General features: G+C 44.3%; 2 protein-coding genes and 1 long non-coding RNA gene across 3 annotated transcripts; 2 read left to right on the top strand and 1 right to left on the bottom strand.

Moving 5' to 3' along the window:
- The first annotated feature begins 437 nt into the window (after nt 1–437).
- On the top strand, nt 438–5,050 carry fgl1b (fibrinogen like 1B). The gene is made up of 10 exons (XM_056411591.1): nt 438–507; nt 588–630; nt 715–813; nt 1,947–2,202; nt 2,872–3,031; nt 3,190–3,287; nt 3,421–3,509; nt 3,604–3,729; nt 3,820–3,884; nt 4,650–5,050. The coding sequence occupies exons 2-10, from the start codon at nt 625–627 to the stop codon at nt 4,828–4,830; spliced, it is 1,080 nt and encodes a 359-aa protein (XP_056267566.1). The 5' UTR covers nt 438–507; nt 588–624; the 3' UTR covers nt 4,831–5,050.
- Nucleotides 4,891–16,728, bottom strand: LOC130191868 (thrombospondin type-1 domain-containing protein 1). Its single transcript, XM_056411590.1, has 8 exons — nt 16,605–16,728; nt 15,638–15,754; nt 13,721–14,109; nt 12,494–13,157; nt 11,241–11,402; nt 10,688–11,108; nt 6,504–7,032; nt 4,891–6,408 (listed from the first exon to the last, which is right to left on the bottom strand). The coding sequence occupies exons 2-8, from the start codon at nt 15,687–15,689 to the stop codon at nt 5,836–5,838; spliced, it is 2,790 nt and encodes a 929-aa protein (XP_056267565.1). The 5' UTR covers nt 15,690–15,754; nt 16,605–16,728; the 3' UTR covers nt 4,891–5,835.
- Nucleotides 14,043–16,254, top strand: LOC130191870 (uncharacterized). Its single transcript, XR_008831276.1, has 2 exons — nt 14,043–15,534; nt 15,619–16,254. It is a non-coding gene; the product is annotated as an uncharacterized LOC130191870 (long non-coding RNA).
- Nucleotides 16,729–17,442: the final 714 nt, after the last annotated feature.

The raw sequence follows: 17,442 nt of genomic DNA, 5'->3' as shown, positions 1-17,442 counted from the left end.
CCCTAGATTGTTTTGCATATGCACTCTTTTTAGCATGTGATTATCATTAATATTAGAATATACTAATTTCATTGTACATGTATATTATTAGTATATACTGTACATACAATAACTTTCAGTTATCACTTTCTTTATTCTCTCTGCTCCATTTGGCTATACGTGGAATTATTGTCTTTTTTTTAACATGTAGAAGTGACTTTTGAAGGCTTGTTTACCCACTGTCTAAGGGTCACTCTGATTTCTGTTTAATAAAGACACTATGTTCTATTAACATGGATTAATATATACACATTTTGAAGATGATTTTGTTTAATAAAATCTAAAAGGAAAGAAAATACAAAACAAGTCAAAGGGCATGTACTTGTTATTTAAGAAATGGAGTCCTTCCAACACTTTCTCTCCACGTGGACATCTGCAGGTCTGGGATCAGCTTCACTTCCCAAATACCATAGTTGTCGATGGAGAAGGAAAATCATCAAACTGGCATGGAGTTCAGGGTTTGGCAAGGTTGGTCGAATCTGGATCCTCTAATGTGGACCATGCAGAACCGGCCAAGCCCATAAATAATGTACTGACACATTTTTTAGAGGAAAAGAACACTGGACCTTCGGGAGGCTTCGTGAAATGAAGGTAGGCTTGTGGCGCAGATATACTTTGAAGAAAGTTTGAAGAATTTAAGTGTTTGTCGTATCTTATTGTGTTTTAAAATTTCAGACTGATACAGAAGCAAAATACCTTTTCCTCAAAGTCATGGCAGCGCTGCTGTTCTTGGCTCTGGTGTGCCCCACCGTGGCCTCTTCTACACCCGTGTCAGTATGTAGCTCATCCTATACTTGTTAAGATCTTCTGTATATATATATTTTTTGTCGACATTGAAAATGTTAAACATTTGGTTAAAAAAGCATCAATTGTATATAAAAAAATCATTCGTCATTCCTAGAAAGTCCAGAGGCGTGATGAATCAAATCTGTTTTCATGAATGCCTGCTGTAGGTGCGGCCCCTTTGCTTTTTGCTCGGCCCGTCTAATATTAAAACTAGAACGGGCACTCGGTAGAGTGCATACCTTCGCATATCACAAGATTGGACATTGAATTATGAACATTTTGGCATTAGTTGCATGCCAATTGGATAGAAATTGACCGCGCTATGGTAAAAAGAAGATGTTGAGCATTTCATGACCTTGACCATGACCTTTGACCCGATCGATGCCAAAATCTAATCAAATGGTCCCCGGATAATAACCAATCATCCCACCAAATTCCATGTGATTCAAGAAGATGTTGACCTTTTTCATGACCTTGACCTTTGACCCGATCGATCCCAAAATCTAATCAAATGGTCCCCGGATAATAACCAATCATCCCACCGAATTTCATGCGATTCGGCGTAATACTTTTTTACTTATGCGAATAACACGCATACAAATAAATAAACTAGAATGGGCACTCGGTAGAGCGCATACCTTCGCATATCACAAGATTGGGCATTGAATTATGTACATTTTGGCATTAGTTGCATGCCAATTGGATAGAAATTGACCGCGCTATGGTAAAAAGAAGATGTTGAGCATTTCATGACCTTGACCATGACCTTTGACCCGATCGATGCCAAAATCTAATCAAATGGTCCCCGGATAATAACCAATCATCCCACCAAATTCCATGCGATTCAATAAGATTTTTACCTGTTCATGACCTTTGACCTTGAACTTTGACCCGATCGATCCCAAAATCTAATCAACTGGTCCCCGGATAATAACCAATCATCCCACCAAATTTCATGCGATTCGGTTCAATACTTTTTGAGTTTTGCGAATAACACACATACAAATAAATAAATAAATACACGGCGATCAAAACATAACCTTCCGCATTTTCAATGCGAAGGTAACGAGGGTGGAAGTGTCTCGTTGAACTTGAAATTGTGTTTTTGTTCCTCGCCGAAGGCTCTGGAGTCGTGCGGGCCAGAGGTCGCTGCTCTCAAGCGCAGCATCAAGAAGCTGGAGAATAAACTTTTAATCGGGAATTGGCAGGTCGAGTACTTGCAGAAGCACAAACACTTCTGGCCATTTCAACCTGCTTTGGATGACACTGAAGCTGAAACTGACACAAACCACAGCAGCAGCGAGGCGTTAGACGCCGCTAACAGGACTCAGGTCGTACCGCTTCCACCTGCAGGCAATCTGATTGTCTATGACAAAGGTAAACAACAATAATGTGTTTTGTGTCTATTTTAAGAATTTGGAACATCCAATTCTTAAATCAAGCAAAGAAACATTCTACATTTCATAATATAATGTTATATGTTCCTCATATGCAACATCAAACAAAATGATGTTCAGGGTTCATTCACATTTCGACCAATAGATTCCCACGACTTTAAACTAAATTTTCATGACCAAAATGTATTTGAAATCTCGGTGTATGCATGAGAAAGTGAGAAAATGTAGTATTTAAACTAAGAATGAGAATTAAAAAGCATACAGTATAGAACCGTAAATGACACAAATGAATTAGAGACAAGTTTGATTAAAAAAATTAACATTTGTGTCTTTTCAGTCCAATTGCAGCGCGAAAGATTTGCGAGTATAAGAGAGTATACCGGCTTATATTTTTTCAGCGTCATTCTTTGAAAAAAGCATATTCATTATTTAAAACTCAGTGTAAATGCACACATGAATATAACAAATGTCCAAGACTTTTCAAAAACTAGGGATTTATTTTTTCCCATGACTATTCCAGGCCTAGAAATAACCATTTTAGAATTCCACGATTTTTCCAGTTTTTCCATGACCGTACCGTGAGTAGCAATGGTAAGGATGATAATAATAAAGCTATATATTCACAGCCTTTCCCACGCTATCTTCCCAGACTGCTCTGAGCTGTTTGACAGACTGAGACCACCGAGCGGTTTCTATCGCATCAGACCCAAACCGCACCAGGATCCTTTTTTGGCCTACTGCGACATGGAGGACGGAGGAGGGTGGACGGTGTTTCAGAGACGTCGGCATGGAAAAGTGGACTTCAGCAGGTATTTCACAGAGCAAAGAAAACTAGCCTACTGTGTGGGAATATTAGCAATCTCAAATAATCTTTGCAAAGTGTCATATTACAGTGTATAGGTGTTGTGTGGGTGAAGTTCACAGCTGCTTCTTGTGAGGTCATATCTGTTCCTACATCTCATTCTAGAGACTGGGTGGACTACAGAGACGGCTTTGGGGACTTCAAACTGTGGAACGATGAGTTCTGGTTGGGCAACGAGCGCATGCATTCGCTCCTCTCAGACGGTCAGAAATTGTTAAAATCCAAGAATCCATTTTAAAAAGCAGTCTTTTATTTTGAAATTTTCTGTAACGTTCTGCATAATTTGCTGTATTTTTCTTCTTCTAATCGCTTGCCTACATTTCCTTGCCCCTGAAGGTAAGAACCTGGTAAAGATAGATCTAATGGACTGGGGTGGACAGAGAAGTTATGCATTTTATGAGAACTTCAAGATCACAGATGAGGCCGTAAGATAAAAAAATAATAATTTCAGTTTCTTTTAGTTCTCAGAAGTCGATGTGATTCCCAACATGCAATACCACCCCTTAATGCCTATTCCAGGATAAGTATCGTCTCCAGTACGGGCTGTATAGTGGGAAAGCTGGAGACGCTCTGACTGGTGGGGGGGGGATGGTGGAGCAGTGGTCTGCTTGCCTCAGCGGGATGCAGTTCAGCACCAGAGATCAGGTTAGTCCTCCAGCCGTTGTTCACCATGTATCATATTCTGCTGACAATGCAAATGATGACTGTGATGACAGTGATGACGGTCATCGACAGGACAATGACCGCTACCTTCAGGGCAGCTGCGCTGAGGAGAATAAGGCTGGTTGGTGGTACAACAGGTGAGACTTTTCAAAATAAAACCTAGTGTGTATATTGCTCTGTGTGCGTTATCTTCCTTTAAAAAAAAATGTTTTTACTTTGGTTTATTTGATAAGGGTCACATGAATAAAAACATTTCTGTAAATGTGCCAGATAGCCAAGACGCTATTTATCATGACGTCACAAAATAAACCTAAAAACATAAGATGACATGCCTGAGTTTTTCACAAGCATGACCATTTTTCTGGAAATAAAGTTTAAAATTTCCGTACTGATTTTTGCTCACCTCAATAAAAAATTATAAAATCATTTAAAAACACAAAGCAATTGCTTTAAAAATACAATAACGTTGAATTGCTTACATTTTTCTTCAGTAAAAAGTAGCATCCTTAATATTGTGTACTTGCTTTTTATCTCTAGATGTCATGCAGCGTTATCTTCCTTCTGCCTGTATTTCGCACAAGCAAAATATCTCTGTATATTTAGTATTTTTGTATATGTATCTAGTATTGTTATTGCCTTTTATTAATGCTCTAATGTGCACCTGCTGCTGTGATCCTGAAATGTTCCCACTGTGTAAAGGAATATGTAATCTAATGTAATCTAATCTGAAAGCATGATCAAATCTCTGTAAATAAACTTTTAATTTCTGTACTGAATTTTGCTCTCCTTGATAAAAAAGAAGAACAAGTTTATAACACAAAGAAACTGCTTTAAAAAAATCAACTAACGTTGAATTTGAAATGTAGCATCCTTAACTTTGTGTACTTTTTTTTAATCTCTAGATGTCATGCCGCCAACCTAAATGGGAATTTCTACCGCAAAGGGAAGTACAAGGGCCCGATTGACAACGGTGTGGTGTGGGGGACCTGGAAGGGCCTCTGGTATTCCCTCAGACACACCGCCATGAAGGTGCGGCCTCTGGTTTTCTTGGATGTCGCGGGCAGCGGAGCGGGAGAAATGTAATCCTTTATATTCCCTCGTGTAATCCAGAATGTAAGAAAAAAAATGAGGGGGAAAGACCGATCTGTTTCAATTCTTTTGTATTTAAACTTCAAAATCTTTTGTGTCATCATTTAAAACCAGAATAAAATGTTGATGTAACAGTACATTGTATTTTCCAGTAAGCGCCGCTTTCTATTACGTGTGTAATATTACTCAAAACAATAAAACAAACAGCATCTCAGCCACAATGCCTCCCTGATGTTCATATACCTGCTGTTCTGACAAATGCTTCTGTCACACGTAGAAATGTGTCACGTTACAGTAAACATCCGTGAGAGTGACTTTACAGCACAATGTTATACAACTGGACTTCACATTCAGACTAACCCGTCATAGGCCGTATGACTCATTACGGTAAATACTGCCCCAGTAGTTGATACACAAAGAAACCGACAGACGTCATATGTTAAATTATAATGCATATCAAATGTAGAAAATGTCACAATTATAATTTAAAAAATGGAAAAAAACCACATTTTAACCCTCCTGTTACCTTCACATTTACTAACATATTTTACCCTCGGGGTCAATTTGACCCCAGCAATTAAAACCTCCAGAAAATTATTAGAATTAATATTGTTTCCCAAGTTTAAGTGTCAGGTACTTTGTTTGTTTGTTGACTACCTTAATATCCCTTTAAATATATAAAAAAGTTGATATTTCTTATATGTTTGACAGTGAAAAACAGCCTGGGGTCAAATTGACCCCAAAGAACACCGACGTTAAACATTGAATGGGGTAAAATTGACCCGAAAGGTAACAGGAGGGTTAAATAGCTTTTCAAAAATGAAAATGGTGTGTTTCCCTCTCTCCCTTGGATAGAAGCAAACTTCCAAAAATCTCAAACATACAATTCAATCTTCACTGACGTGTGTGTGTCTGCGTTAGGATCACGTCACGCAGAGAGGATTCGGTTATGAATGGATGTAAAGAGCAATATAAGTTCATCCCATGTCCTTCAACCCTCTACACCTCGGACATATCGAGGTCCAACATCCTCTGCTCTGCCTCGCTCAGCATGTAGGGGGGGCCGCCGCCGCCGCCGTAGGGCAGCGAGTGGCAGCGACCTTTCCTCTGCTCCGAGGCCGACGCGCTGAAGGTGGAGCTGCGCTGGCGACCCTTGACCCCCCCGGAGTACGACTGAGCCTCCTTCAATTTCCGGGCCAGGATGTTCCTCTGGATCGGCGACGGGCCGCGGCGGTTCCAGTTCTGCTCGGCCCGATCCACGCTCAGGCTGGCGGGCCCCCCCCCGATCCCCGAGTTTCCCCCTCCGCCTCCCGCCTCCCCGCTCCTTCGCCCATCCGTCGCGCCGCCGACTTCGGCATCCGCGTGTATCGCAGACGCCGAAATGCTGTTTGTTTTGAGTTGGGCGCTGTAGGAGGGAGCGGCGGCCTCTATCCGGGGCTTCCTCTGGTCATTCATCTGGGGTCTGGATTTCGCCCACTCGAGGGCCCCGTGCTCTGGGATGGGGTACGAGCCGCACGGCTCCCGGCCTCCTTTGTTCCAGCAACTTCCTTCGGGAAGGGTGCGCGATCCAACCTGAAAATAAACAATGCGTAATCTCTGTTAATTAAGAAATACGACCCACGATACATAAATACATGTGAACGCATGAATACATCTGGATAGTTGACCTGGGTCAGACTCCTTTCTCTAAACGGTCTGCAGTGTCCAGAGGATCGAGGTTGGGGTGTGGTGTCATTAAAGCTGGAGGTCCGGCGGAAATGTGGATTTGTATTAAAGGAGTTTCCCATCCCTGCCTCTCCTCCTCCTCCTCCTCTGAGACCTGCAAACCCACTCCTCTCTACCATCTCCACCCAGTCAGCAGTGCGGTCACGCCATTTGGAGCCGCCCCCGCTTGCACGGGCCGAAGGACCCAAGACGAGCTCCGCTCCGGGACTCGGTCGGTCCGCCGTGAGCCTGGAAGTCTGCGACGGCAGCTCGGAAAAGGGAGTCGCAATCTGGAAGTGGTCGTAGTTCGCGTCCTCCCGGAGCGAGGGAGGAGCGAATCCACTCGGCGTAGGAATGAGGGAGTTTGTGGGTGAAGCAGATGTCCCCGACACCGTGTCGTGGACCGGGCTTGAAGAGACGTGGTACATCTGCGTTGCCTCCTTTAACCCTTTCTTCTTCATGTCTTTCAACTGCTGCTGAGCCAAATGGTACCTATAGATAGATAGATAGATAGATAGATATATACTTTATTAATCCCCAAGGGGAATTTGAAAGTCAGTAGCAAAAACACACACAAAAAAAAAAAAAAAAAAAATAAGAAGAGTTAAGAAGAAGTAGTAGAGGTGAACTGTTGTAGAGCCTCAAGCCCTCATAGCAGGAATGTTCTGAGGTATCTCTCCCTGAAGCGGAGAGAGGAGGCCTGTGAGGTGAGAAAGTACTCCTGGGTCTAAGGGAGGTGGTGGGAGGGTGTGGGGAGGTCCAATATGGACAGTTTCAGTTTTCACGTCCTCCTCTCTCTCACCACCATCCTGCCAGCAGCATGCAGCCACCAGCCCAGCCATCCTTCCAGCCAAGTTGTTAGTTTGTGCCCCCGCACGGCTGCGGCACTGCCCAGCAGCAGCACAGCAGGAGTCCAGCACGCAGCACAACCGACAACCAAACATCAAAAAACTCTGACTGCTTGCTCTGGTGCATTGAAGGAGAATCTTTGTGAAATATCCCTTCTTGTACACAGCGTTTCTTGGCCTTTGATGTTGATGTTGGCCTTCCAGTGGCTGTCGCTTCCATGTCCTTCCACTCCCACCCCATGTCCACTCCCTCCCACCAGTCTCCTCAGAGGTAGAGGCTCCCTCCCTGTCGCCACCACTCTCTCTCCTCACTGGTCTTCAGTTTGTTGGTGGTCGCCTTCCAGTGGTTCAGTTACTCCCCACTCACCAAAGCCTCCTACTCCCTCCCCCCCCTCTCACTCGACCCACCACCACTGCAGAATCCTGCAGTGCAGTCAGCTCACTACCGTGTTGGTTGTACTGAGTAGGGTGTGTACAGTGTGAAGAGAAAGACAGAGAAGTTCCTGATCAACAGTTCCACACATCCTCACCCATCGCTGACCACCGGCCCCTGAGGACTCCCTGTCTGGTAACTGTCTGCCATCAGTGACAGTCATCAGATGGACTGCGGGTGTGGCCACCGCCACCACACACTCAGCACTCACGGCAGCAGGCCGGATGGTGCACTAATGCATGGAGAAGTGTGAAAAAAAAGTCTCTCCAGTTTCCATCAGTTCCATCCAGGCTGCTTGAGCTTGCAGGCAGGTAGATGATGGATGTCTGCCCACTCCCAGTGGAGGCTGGTAGGCAAAGAGGTGAGGGTGAAACGATGCGCGGCCGGAGCGGGCCCAGACCAGCCTCTCCAGCACCTTCATCACATACATGGGGAGGGAGCGGTGGGGGTCGGTGAGGCCAGATGCTGACTTCTTCTTGACTTTGGGGACAGGGGCAGCGGCGTCTTTCCACAGCACTCCCCCTTCTCCAGCAGCCTCAGGCTGAGGTTGAAGAGGCGCTGCACCACACTGGGTGGCTGGGTCTGGGACCCTGGGGCTGATGGGGCTCAGGACCTTCACCTCTCCTGCTCTCTGTTGCTTCAGTTTCTTCCTGCCTGGTCAGTCCGTCACAGAGAGAGGAGAGGGGAGAGGGAGGAGCCCATTTTTAGGGAGGGGTGGTGTGGTGCAGCTCAGGGGGGGACAGAGGGGAGGAGGTGTTTGATGTGTGGGGGGAGGGGAGGGGGCAATGAAAAACAGTGACAGTTCAGCTGGTTGGCCTTGGCCAGGCACCTGCTCCCCTCCCTCCACACCAGGCCCTCTATATGCATGCCAGACCACCTCCCTCCTTGTTCAGTTCAGCTGGGGCCAGCCCTCTCCTGTGTCCCTCCCCTCCTCCCCTTCTCCTCCTTTTGCGCTTGGCTTTTTTCCTCACTCATCCCTGTCTCCAGAGCAGCAAGAAGCAGCTTTCATGTTAAGAAGCGCCTTCAGGTCTTCAGTGGCTTGTTGAAGGGGTTTGCAGCGAAGCACAGGGTGGTGGTGTGGTGGTGTGTGGGTGATGAACTTGATCCGTTCAGTCGGTCGGTCATCGGTGATGTGTCCTCCCGTCGGTCCACACACACATCATCCCCGTTCGTTCGAAGCAGTCAGTCCCTGTCGCGTCGTCTCCCCAGAGACCTCCTCCACAGTCCTGTGTGGGTCACGGCAGCCTCTCACAGAGGAACATACCTGGGTGTCAGCGGACTGATCAGACAGGGCTGTGGGCGCTGTATGCATCCTTAGTATTAGCATACAGCAAGTCCAGAATTTTATGTTTCCTGTTGGTGTATTCTTGTTGTTTGGGGAAGGTTTGCATGCTTTTTGGCAATGGTGTGGTTAGCTGAGTCACCAGTGATGTGCATGCATGCTGCAGCATGAATTCAGTCCATGGTGAGTGGATGGTGTCCACAGTCACAGCGGATGGCGCGTCAGCTGATGGCACCACACACACACACAATGGCGGACGGCGACTCTCTCGGCAAGCAGTACGGGCGCATCCGGCCAACAGTTCAATGTTCGGTTCGGGCCGCGCTCCCGCACGCACATGGTCGCATGCACCGGTTGGCACCACCATAAATTCACATAAGCGATCCGCCCCCTCTCCTTTCTGTCTCTGTGCTCTGTCTCTGAACAGTCTGCTCTGAAGCGCCCTGGCAAAGTGATAGGGATCGTGCATACGTCTCACGTCTCGGTGAAACTCAGAGACGGAAGACCTCTCACGGTCAACTCGGTCGACCGCGCGTCGCGCTCTTATTCCAGCGCGCCCTCACGCCCCTCCGTTCACGCCGACGGTACCGAGGTACCGAGGTCTCGTTTCTCTCCTTTGACCTCCCGCCTCCCGCCGCAGCCGAGCCCTCCGCCTTCCTTAGCTCCTCCAGGTCTCACAGGGTCTTCAGGGCAGAGCTTGCACCTGCACAGCAGCTGAGCTGAGCGCGCAGCGCGGTGAACGACAGTCCCAGTCATTGTTATGCTGGCGCTCCACGACACCACGAAAAAAAAACAAAGCCACAGTAAAAAAAAAAAAAAAAGTTATGTCCAGTGGTCGAACTAATTCAAGACAAAAAGAAAAAAAAAAAGAAAGAAAAGAAAAAAAGTCCAAAAAAAAAGACAATAAGGTAAAAGCAAAACGCCACTACTGAAACAAGCAGCCGTTGTTTATAAGACTGTGGAGGGAGAGAAGATATTGACGATAATGTAAAAAACGTAATCTAAACCAGCAGCAGAAATACACGAGGGCAAAGGGCAAAACTGCCACTAATAAATATAATATTGCCCCTGATATCACGAGGAGAGGGGCAACAAATGCCTCAATAATTTCGCTAATTTAATAGCGTTTTGTTGTAGTTCTTTGTTGTGTGTGTCCTATCTGTATTGCCTGTACTAGGCAAGTACACAAACAAATATCAAGTCAATATAATTTTGTTTTGTAAAAAATAAAATTTGAATAATGAAGAGTTGTTAAACAAATTACGAACAATAAATAACCACAAACAAATAAGAATAACACTTTATATGATTGTCTGATTTTCGGTTTGTTTCTTGTTCAAAAAGTCTCAGAAAACACTTATTGACATTTTTATGAACATTACTCAAATACTGTAAGCCTAAATAAGTATATTAATTATGTATGGTCAAAGGTTAAATGTTATTTCACAAGTTTCAAAAACTGCCCCCAATTAATTTTTAAATGCCCCTGGATTTCAGTCAGTAGGGGCAAAATTGCCCTCTAAAATATATATATATATATATATATATAAAATATGTTAATTTCCTACCCTGATCTAAACATACCCAAATATTGGTGGCAGCATCTTCGGCCCTGAGGGGGACAGCCTGTCTGGAGTCTGTGAGAGAGGAATCACGGGGGTCTGTGAGAGAGGCTGAGTGCCCAGGGAAGGCCTGTCTTCCTGGGCTGCACCCACAGCGACGACCCCCGGTTGGCCGTGACCGTCGGACAGGCTGGGCCTTTGGAGGCTGTGGCCAAAGATGGACGCCTCATCGGAGAGCTTGCGCCCTCCGGGGGAATGCATGGAGCCTCCGCGTACGGAGCTGCACTGAGGGGTCTTGCAAAGCTTTCTCCACAACGTCACCAGAACCGTCGCCAGGATCACCGCCAGGCAGAGGGAGATGCCAGCCACCACGACCATGTTGCCTCCCAGGCGGGCAACTCCGACGGCCCCGGGGGCGAGGGATGGAGAAGGAGCGGGCAACACTGGGAGCAAGAATGGGAGACAGTTATGGTAACGATGAAAGAGAAAAGTTCAGGAAATATGAGCAAGTAAAAATTAAGGGACAGAGAGAGTGAAACTGGGGGGAAAAAGAGATGAGGGATGGAAAGACTGACCGACACAGGCCTCCAGCGAGCAGAGGGACTGTTCCTTCACCATGCCGGTGCACTGCATCCCCCCGACGCCGGAGGGCAGCAGACACTCACGTACTCGTTCCCTCGCCCCCTCTCCGCAGCTCACGCTGCACACACTCCAGGGCAGCCACGAGCCCCATGACTCTGCAGAAGAAGAAGAAGAAGAAGAAGAAGAAGAAGAAGAAGAAGAAGAAGAAGAAGAAGAAGATTGTCACATATTTGTTAAATTGCAGATAAATGAGTAAGTGTGGAAGAATTAATTATGAGCTGCTAGTAGCAATGTCATGCAGTTCTAGGATAATTTTGAGGGACTAAAAAAGCAATATATATATATGCAGTTCCAAATACAAGGCTATTTACTAATGTATATATATACACATATATTAATATAAAGTTTTTTTTTTAATGCAAAAAAAAAAAAAAAAATGTCATGCATTCTGGATTCATAAATAGAAATATAAAAAGATTTATAACAGCTGAGTGCTCACCCTTGCATTTGTTTCGGGTTAATTAGACAATTCAAGTGATTTGTTTAATACCCTACTAGTATACTTTTTTTGATATATTTAATATTTAGAGATAGGGATATTTGAGTTTTCTTGCTGTAAGCCATAATCAGCAATAAACAGAATAAAGAACTATTTATTCTAATGTCTGTATATATATATATACATATGCAGCACCAAATATAAGGCCATTTACTAATGTATATATATACACATATATATATAAATAGAAATATATATATGCAGCACCAAATACAAGGCCATTTATTAATGTATATATATATATACATATGCAGCACCAAATATAAGGCCATTTACTAATTAGTAAATAATAAACTACTAATGAAACATAGTTTTAAAAATAGTCAGATAGTTTTGTTGGTGGAACATAGTTTATTCTAAATGTTGTGTATCTGCACACAAAATAACATAATCATTAGTTATGTGCTGAGGCTGACACTTCAATACAATGTGACATTATGATTGCAGAATAATGTGAACTAAAGTGAAATAAAAAGGTCATCCTCCACCTCAAAAACAAAAACAAAGGTGAGCGTTTCAGTCACGCCTTGAATAGCGATTAGTGATGTGGTCTTTCTGTTTGCTTCTAAAAGTCTAAAAGGATATTGCTCTATATTCTGTAAAGAAAGCCCTCTGCCCGCTCCTTAATGAAGCCGTTATTTACCGTGTGACTCCCCAATGTGAATGTGTCCGTCTGTTAAATCTCACCTGCGCTTCTGTGGACCACCAGGCAGGTCTGCGCGGGACTCGGGGAGCGACTGAGGTTGAGGACAAAGCGAAAGCAGTACTTGTTCCTCCCGATGAAGAACACAGAACAGTTGAACTCCGTCTCGCTCTCCCCCCCGGTCAGCCAGTTGAAGGCCAACGGGGGCGACGAGGGCTCCAACCCCATCGGTGCCGTTTCACCTGCTTCCATCCCGGGGGAAACCGCAACCCCTCTCCCAGGAGTCCCAGCACCACCTCCATCCTTATACAGCAACACTTTCCCATTGACGTGAGCACAAGGCGGAGCTATCAGTTTAACGGTCATCGTCCCTTCGCAACCGCCCCTGTAGGCGCTGGTGTTCTCCACCAGCAGCTTGTAGGAGAAGATGCGGGACAGGTACAGCGGCCCGGAGCTCTTCACATCCTGCGCGGCGTGGGGAGAGCGCAGGGCCACTCGTATGAAGTCTCTCTCCGTGAAGGGGAAGACGCAGGGCAGCTCGACGCTCTGGGAACGGAGGGGTCTGATTGGGTGTCGCGTGCGGGCCTGGACCTTGTCGATGCGGATTCGCCCGATCTGGTTGAACTCGATGTAGCTGACCTCCAAGAAGAGAGCCGCGTCGATGCCCCTGGAGCACGCCTGGAAGTGCTCATTGGTGGAGATCCCAACCTGGAGAGAGAGAGAGAGAGAGAGAGAGAGAGAGAGAATAAGAGGCGTAGAACTCACTTCGCTCTGCAGGAAAAAAAATTATTGTTACCTTCGCATTGAAAATGCGGAAGGTTATGTTTTGATCGCCGTGTATTTATTTATTTATTTGTATGCGTGTTATTCGCAAAACTCAAAAAGTATTGAACCGAATCGCATGAAATTTGGTGGGATGATTGGTTATTATCCGGAGACTATTTGATTAGATTTTGGGATCGATCGGGTGAAAGGTCAAGGTCAAAGGTCATGAACAGGTCAAAATCTTCTTGAATCACATGGAATTTGGTGGGATGATTGGTTATTATCCGGGGACCATTTGATTAGATTTTGGGATCAATCGGGTCAAAGGTCAAGGTCAAGTTCATGGAAAGGTCAACCTCTTTTTTTTACCATAGCACGATACATTTTTGTCCAATTGGCATGCAACTAATGCCAACATGTTCATAATTCAATGCCCAATCTTGTGATATGCGAAGGTATGCGCTCTACCGAGTGCCCATTCTAGTTTACATTTGTTTCCGTCTTGCCTGAAATGATCCCGAGTGGTTTCCGGCCCTTTCCACAGCGATGTGAAAGGTGGGCCACTGCACCTGCAGTTCTGAGCTCCACCACCGGTCGGTGCTCGGTGCGCTGCCCTCCTGGGTGCCATTGGAAGCGGCAGTCACGCTGGTCTGCCTCAGCAGGAAGCGGAAAGTTCCTGCGTACAGGAAGCAGGAGCAGTCGAACTCCACCCTGCCGGCCGATTGGATGTCGGGGATGTTCCTGGTCAGAAGGGTGGTGTTGGTTCCCGTGTCGACCAGAGAGAGGCTCGTGTTGCGGATGGTGCCGCTGTCGGATTTTGTGCTGAAGTCCACAAATACACTGGCGTTGCTAAGGGCAACGTGGAAGGAGGGCCAGATATTGAGCCCTGCAAAAGCTTTACAGGAGAGGATGAACAGAAGTCACGTGAGGCAAAGAGAAAGACACGTTGTACCGAGAGTGTTCGTGCATCTTTCTGAGTTCACGGACACGATGGATAATATTTCATCTCACAGATTGTTTTGTCTGTGTGTATTTATATCTGCTGCTGTTTGTCCGTCTGCTTCTTGTTTGTTTTGATGTGACTTTGTAAGCTGTTACTGTGGCTATAGAGGTGTGTTCCTGAGTGATGCACCAACTTCACATGTTCTGTCAGTTCTATATCCTAATACACACAGAAAAATTAAGATGATATCTGGAACCGAAAATGGTTCTTCAGAGTGATGCCGTAGAAGAACCATTTTTGGCTCCACAAAGAACCTTTCAAACCAGGGTTCTTTAAAAAAAAACTTTGCTTTAACCCTCCTGTTACCTTCGGGTCAATTTGACCCCATTCAATGGTTAACCCTCCTGTTACCTTTATATTTACTGACATATTTTACCCTCGGGGTCAATTTGACCCCAGCAATTAAAACCTCCAGAAAATTATTAGAATTAATATTGTTTTCCAAGTTTAAGTGTGAGGTACTTTATGTTTGTTTGTTGACTACCTAAATATCCCTTTAAATATATAAAAAAGTTGATATTTCTTATATGTTTGACACAGTGAAAAACAGCCTGGGGTCAAATTGACCCGAAAGAACACCGACATTAAACATTGAATGGGGTCAAATTGACCCTAAGGTAACAGGAGTGTTAAATAGTTTTTTAAATAACCTCTAAAGGCGTCTAAAAGAACCTTTAAAAAATGGTTCTTTACGGCACCATTTCTGATTCCACGAAGAACCTTTCAAACCAGGGTTCTTTAAAGAACTATTTCCTTAAAGAGTTCTTCAAAGAACCTATAAATGTGTTTCAAACGAAAAAATGGTTCTTCACTAGCTGATGGTTCTTCGTAGAACCACAAAGGCTTTTAAAGAACCATTTAAGAACCATTATTTTTCAGTGTGTAGCTGTTTAGGTCTGGACAATATAATATGTTAAGTTGTCTTCTTAATGTTTGGACTGTATAATAATAAAATGGGAACGGTCCGTCTCTAGTTGACACACATTTTAGAAATCAATCTGGAATAAATGTGCTATGTTGTGTCTCTTGACAACATAACAAGTGTGCATCATGATGTATGATACCAAAATATAATGCACAATGACTCACAACAAATGATGTAAAGGCCTATTAATATCGTATTCCCCAGGTGTGATCCAGTTAAATTGCAATAGGCCAATCGGCATCCATTATTTTGAGAGCTATTGTGTAAATCGTGTTGTGAAGACCTCACATCCTCCCAAAGCAAAGAGGGTGTGGGAAGAGGAAGCGGCTGACCCTCCTCTACACCCTTCATTCCTCCGCCTTTTTCCCTCCGAGGGTGGTAGTCGAGCACATGTAAGTTAAGTTAAGTGAATTCAAAATCAATGATCCCGCCAGCCTTTTACTTTTAGTTGGTAAACATGCAGTCGTGTTATTCAGGTTGTCTGGTGACACTCACCACATCCCAGGAGCGCCAGCAGAAAGGGCAGCAGGGAGACAGCCTGTGGCATTCCGATGTCCGTGCCTCGGTATTCTCCTTCACCACGTGACCGTCCTCTTCCACCATCCCTGACCTCTGACCATCATGAGGCAAATCACAAAGACAATATACAAAATATACAAACAAAATCAAACAGGAAGGCATGCAGGCAACAACCAAGAGCGCTGCACACAGAATCAGGCTTGGAAGATGTAGTGCGCTGATCTGAGGTCAGTGCTGCAGCATGAAGCTCTGAGCTGTTCTTCCATCTGCAGTCCATATAAAATAGTTATGAAGTATAGGGCCAAATCCTTGTTGTTTGGTTGCTTGCATATTTTTCACTCCTTTATTTGTACTTAAATCATGATGATATGTATGACTATTATTACTATCTGTCATTTAAAACAACATACTCGAACCTTTCTTGTTCTCGGACATATTACCACCTTCTGTATAGTGTCTTCTTTTATATTTTATATTTTGTTCTTTCTTATTGGAGTGTTATTTCTGAGTCGCAGAGCCCTGCACTAGATGTCCAAAGGGTGTGGACTGTTGGTTCTAGGCACAAATGGTAAATAAAAACTTGAATCTTGAAAGCTGGATCACAAAGTGTGCCTAATATTTATTCCCAGGAGAAGAGTTAAATAGTCAACGACTTCATACTCATCTCAAAAGTATCTGTGCTTATATATATATATATATATATAAGCACAGATACTTTTGTCACATTTTATATATATATATATATATATATAAAATGTGACTTCTTTTGAAAATGTCATACATAATAAATGATAAATACAATTTAACTCCATATATAGTTCTAAATATTCTTCTTTTAGTGCGAGCTTTCTAGTGTTGGTTTAAGTGTAAGTGTCACATCTCGGACACCCCGTGAACACAACCCTCATTGCCTTCAGGTGGAACATATCGCTTTAGTACTCACATTTATTGTCGACTCACAGCATAAGTCCTTTCATATTGTCCAACACGTCCACCGACGACAACAGTCCCTCCATGTGCCGCTGAAATTCTATGTTTTTGACTGATAATAGAGATAATAGTGACAGTCTGTCCGCGGGACCAGCGTCTTTTGGACCCAACTGAGTTGTGAAAAGGCGCGCGCCGGTGACAGAGCGCGTGAAAAAGGCGCGCGCCGGTGCGCGTGAGAGATCCGATCACAGTCACTTCACGGTCAACAGCGAAGCGGATTGAATATTATCCACAACTGGCTGTGTTGTTTCTTCCCAAAAACGTACAAGCAGAGTAAAGACAACTTACTAATGTGCTATTTTATTTCAGGAAGCAATTTATCGATAAATATAAATGTAAATAAATATTTAGCCTTCTGTATCAAACAATCACCTTTACTAAGACGCATAACCCGTTTCTCAAGCTCATTTTTTACACCGGAAAATAAGCAAAATGTAACTAAACTATTCAGTTTTTAAGTGGTTTCTTACAATTGTTAGATATCAATTTCCAAAATGTTGGTTCTCAAATGTACAGAAAGAAAAAAACATGGATGCAGATTGATAAATACTAGATGATTTGTTTGCTACCGGCAATTAGGTCCAAACAAAAGCACAAAGGACAGACTAATTCCCATCCTGGCAGTTTTAAAATGGCATTATACTATATACAAGTAATAGAGATTGTTATCAGCGCAGACTGCGGTCATGTGAGCCGCCGCTTGAAATGTAATGCGCTTCTATTCACGGTGTTACGGTACGGGGGCTCGTACAGCCCAAAAGGCATGCAGATTGATACATATTTAAGCAATT

Source organism: Pseudoliparis swirei, chromosome 3, assembly GCF_029220125.1.
Source record: "Pseudoliparis swirei isolate HS2019 ecotype Mariana Trench chromosome 3, NWPU_hadal_v1, whole genome shotgun sequence".
Lineage (NCBI taxonomy): Eukaryota > Metazoa > Chordata > Actinopteri > Perciformes > Liparidae > Pseudoliparis > Pseudoliparis swirei.
The sequence above is the reverse complement of the archived record's forward strand: the minus strand, read 5'-3'. Positions and strand labels throughout refer to the sequence as shown.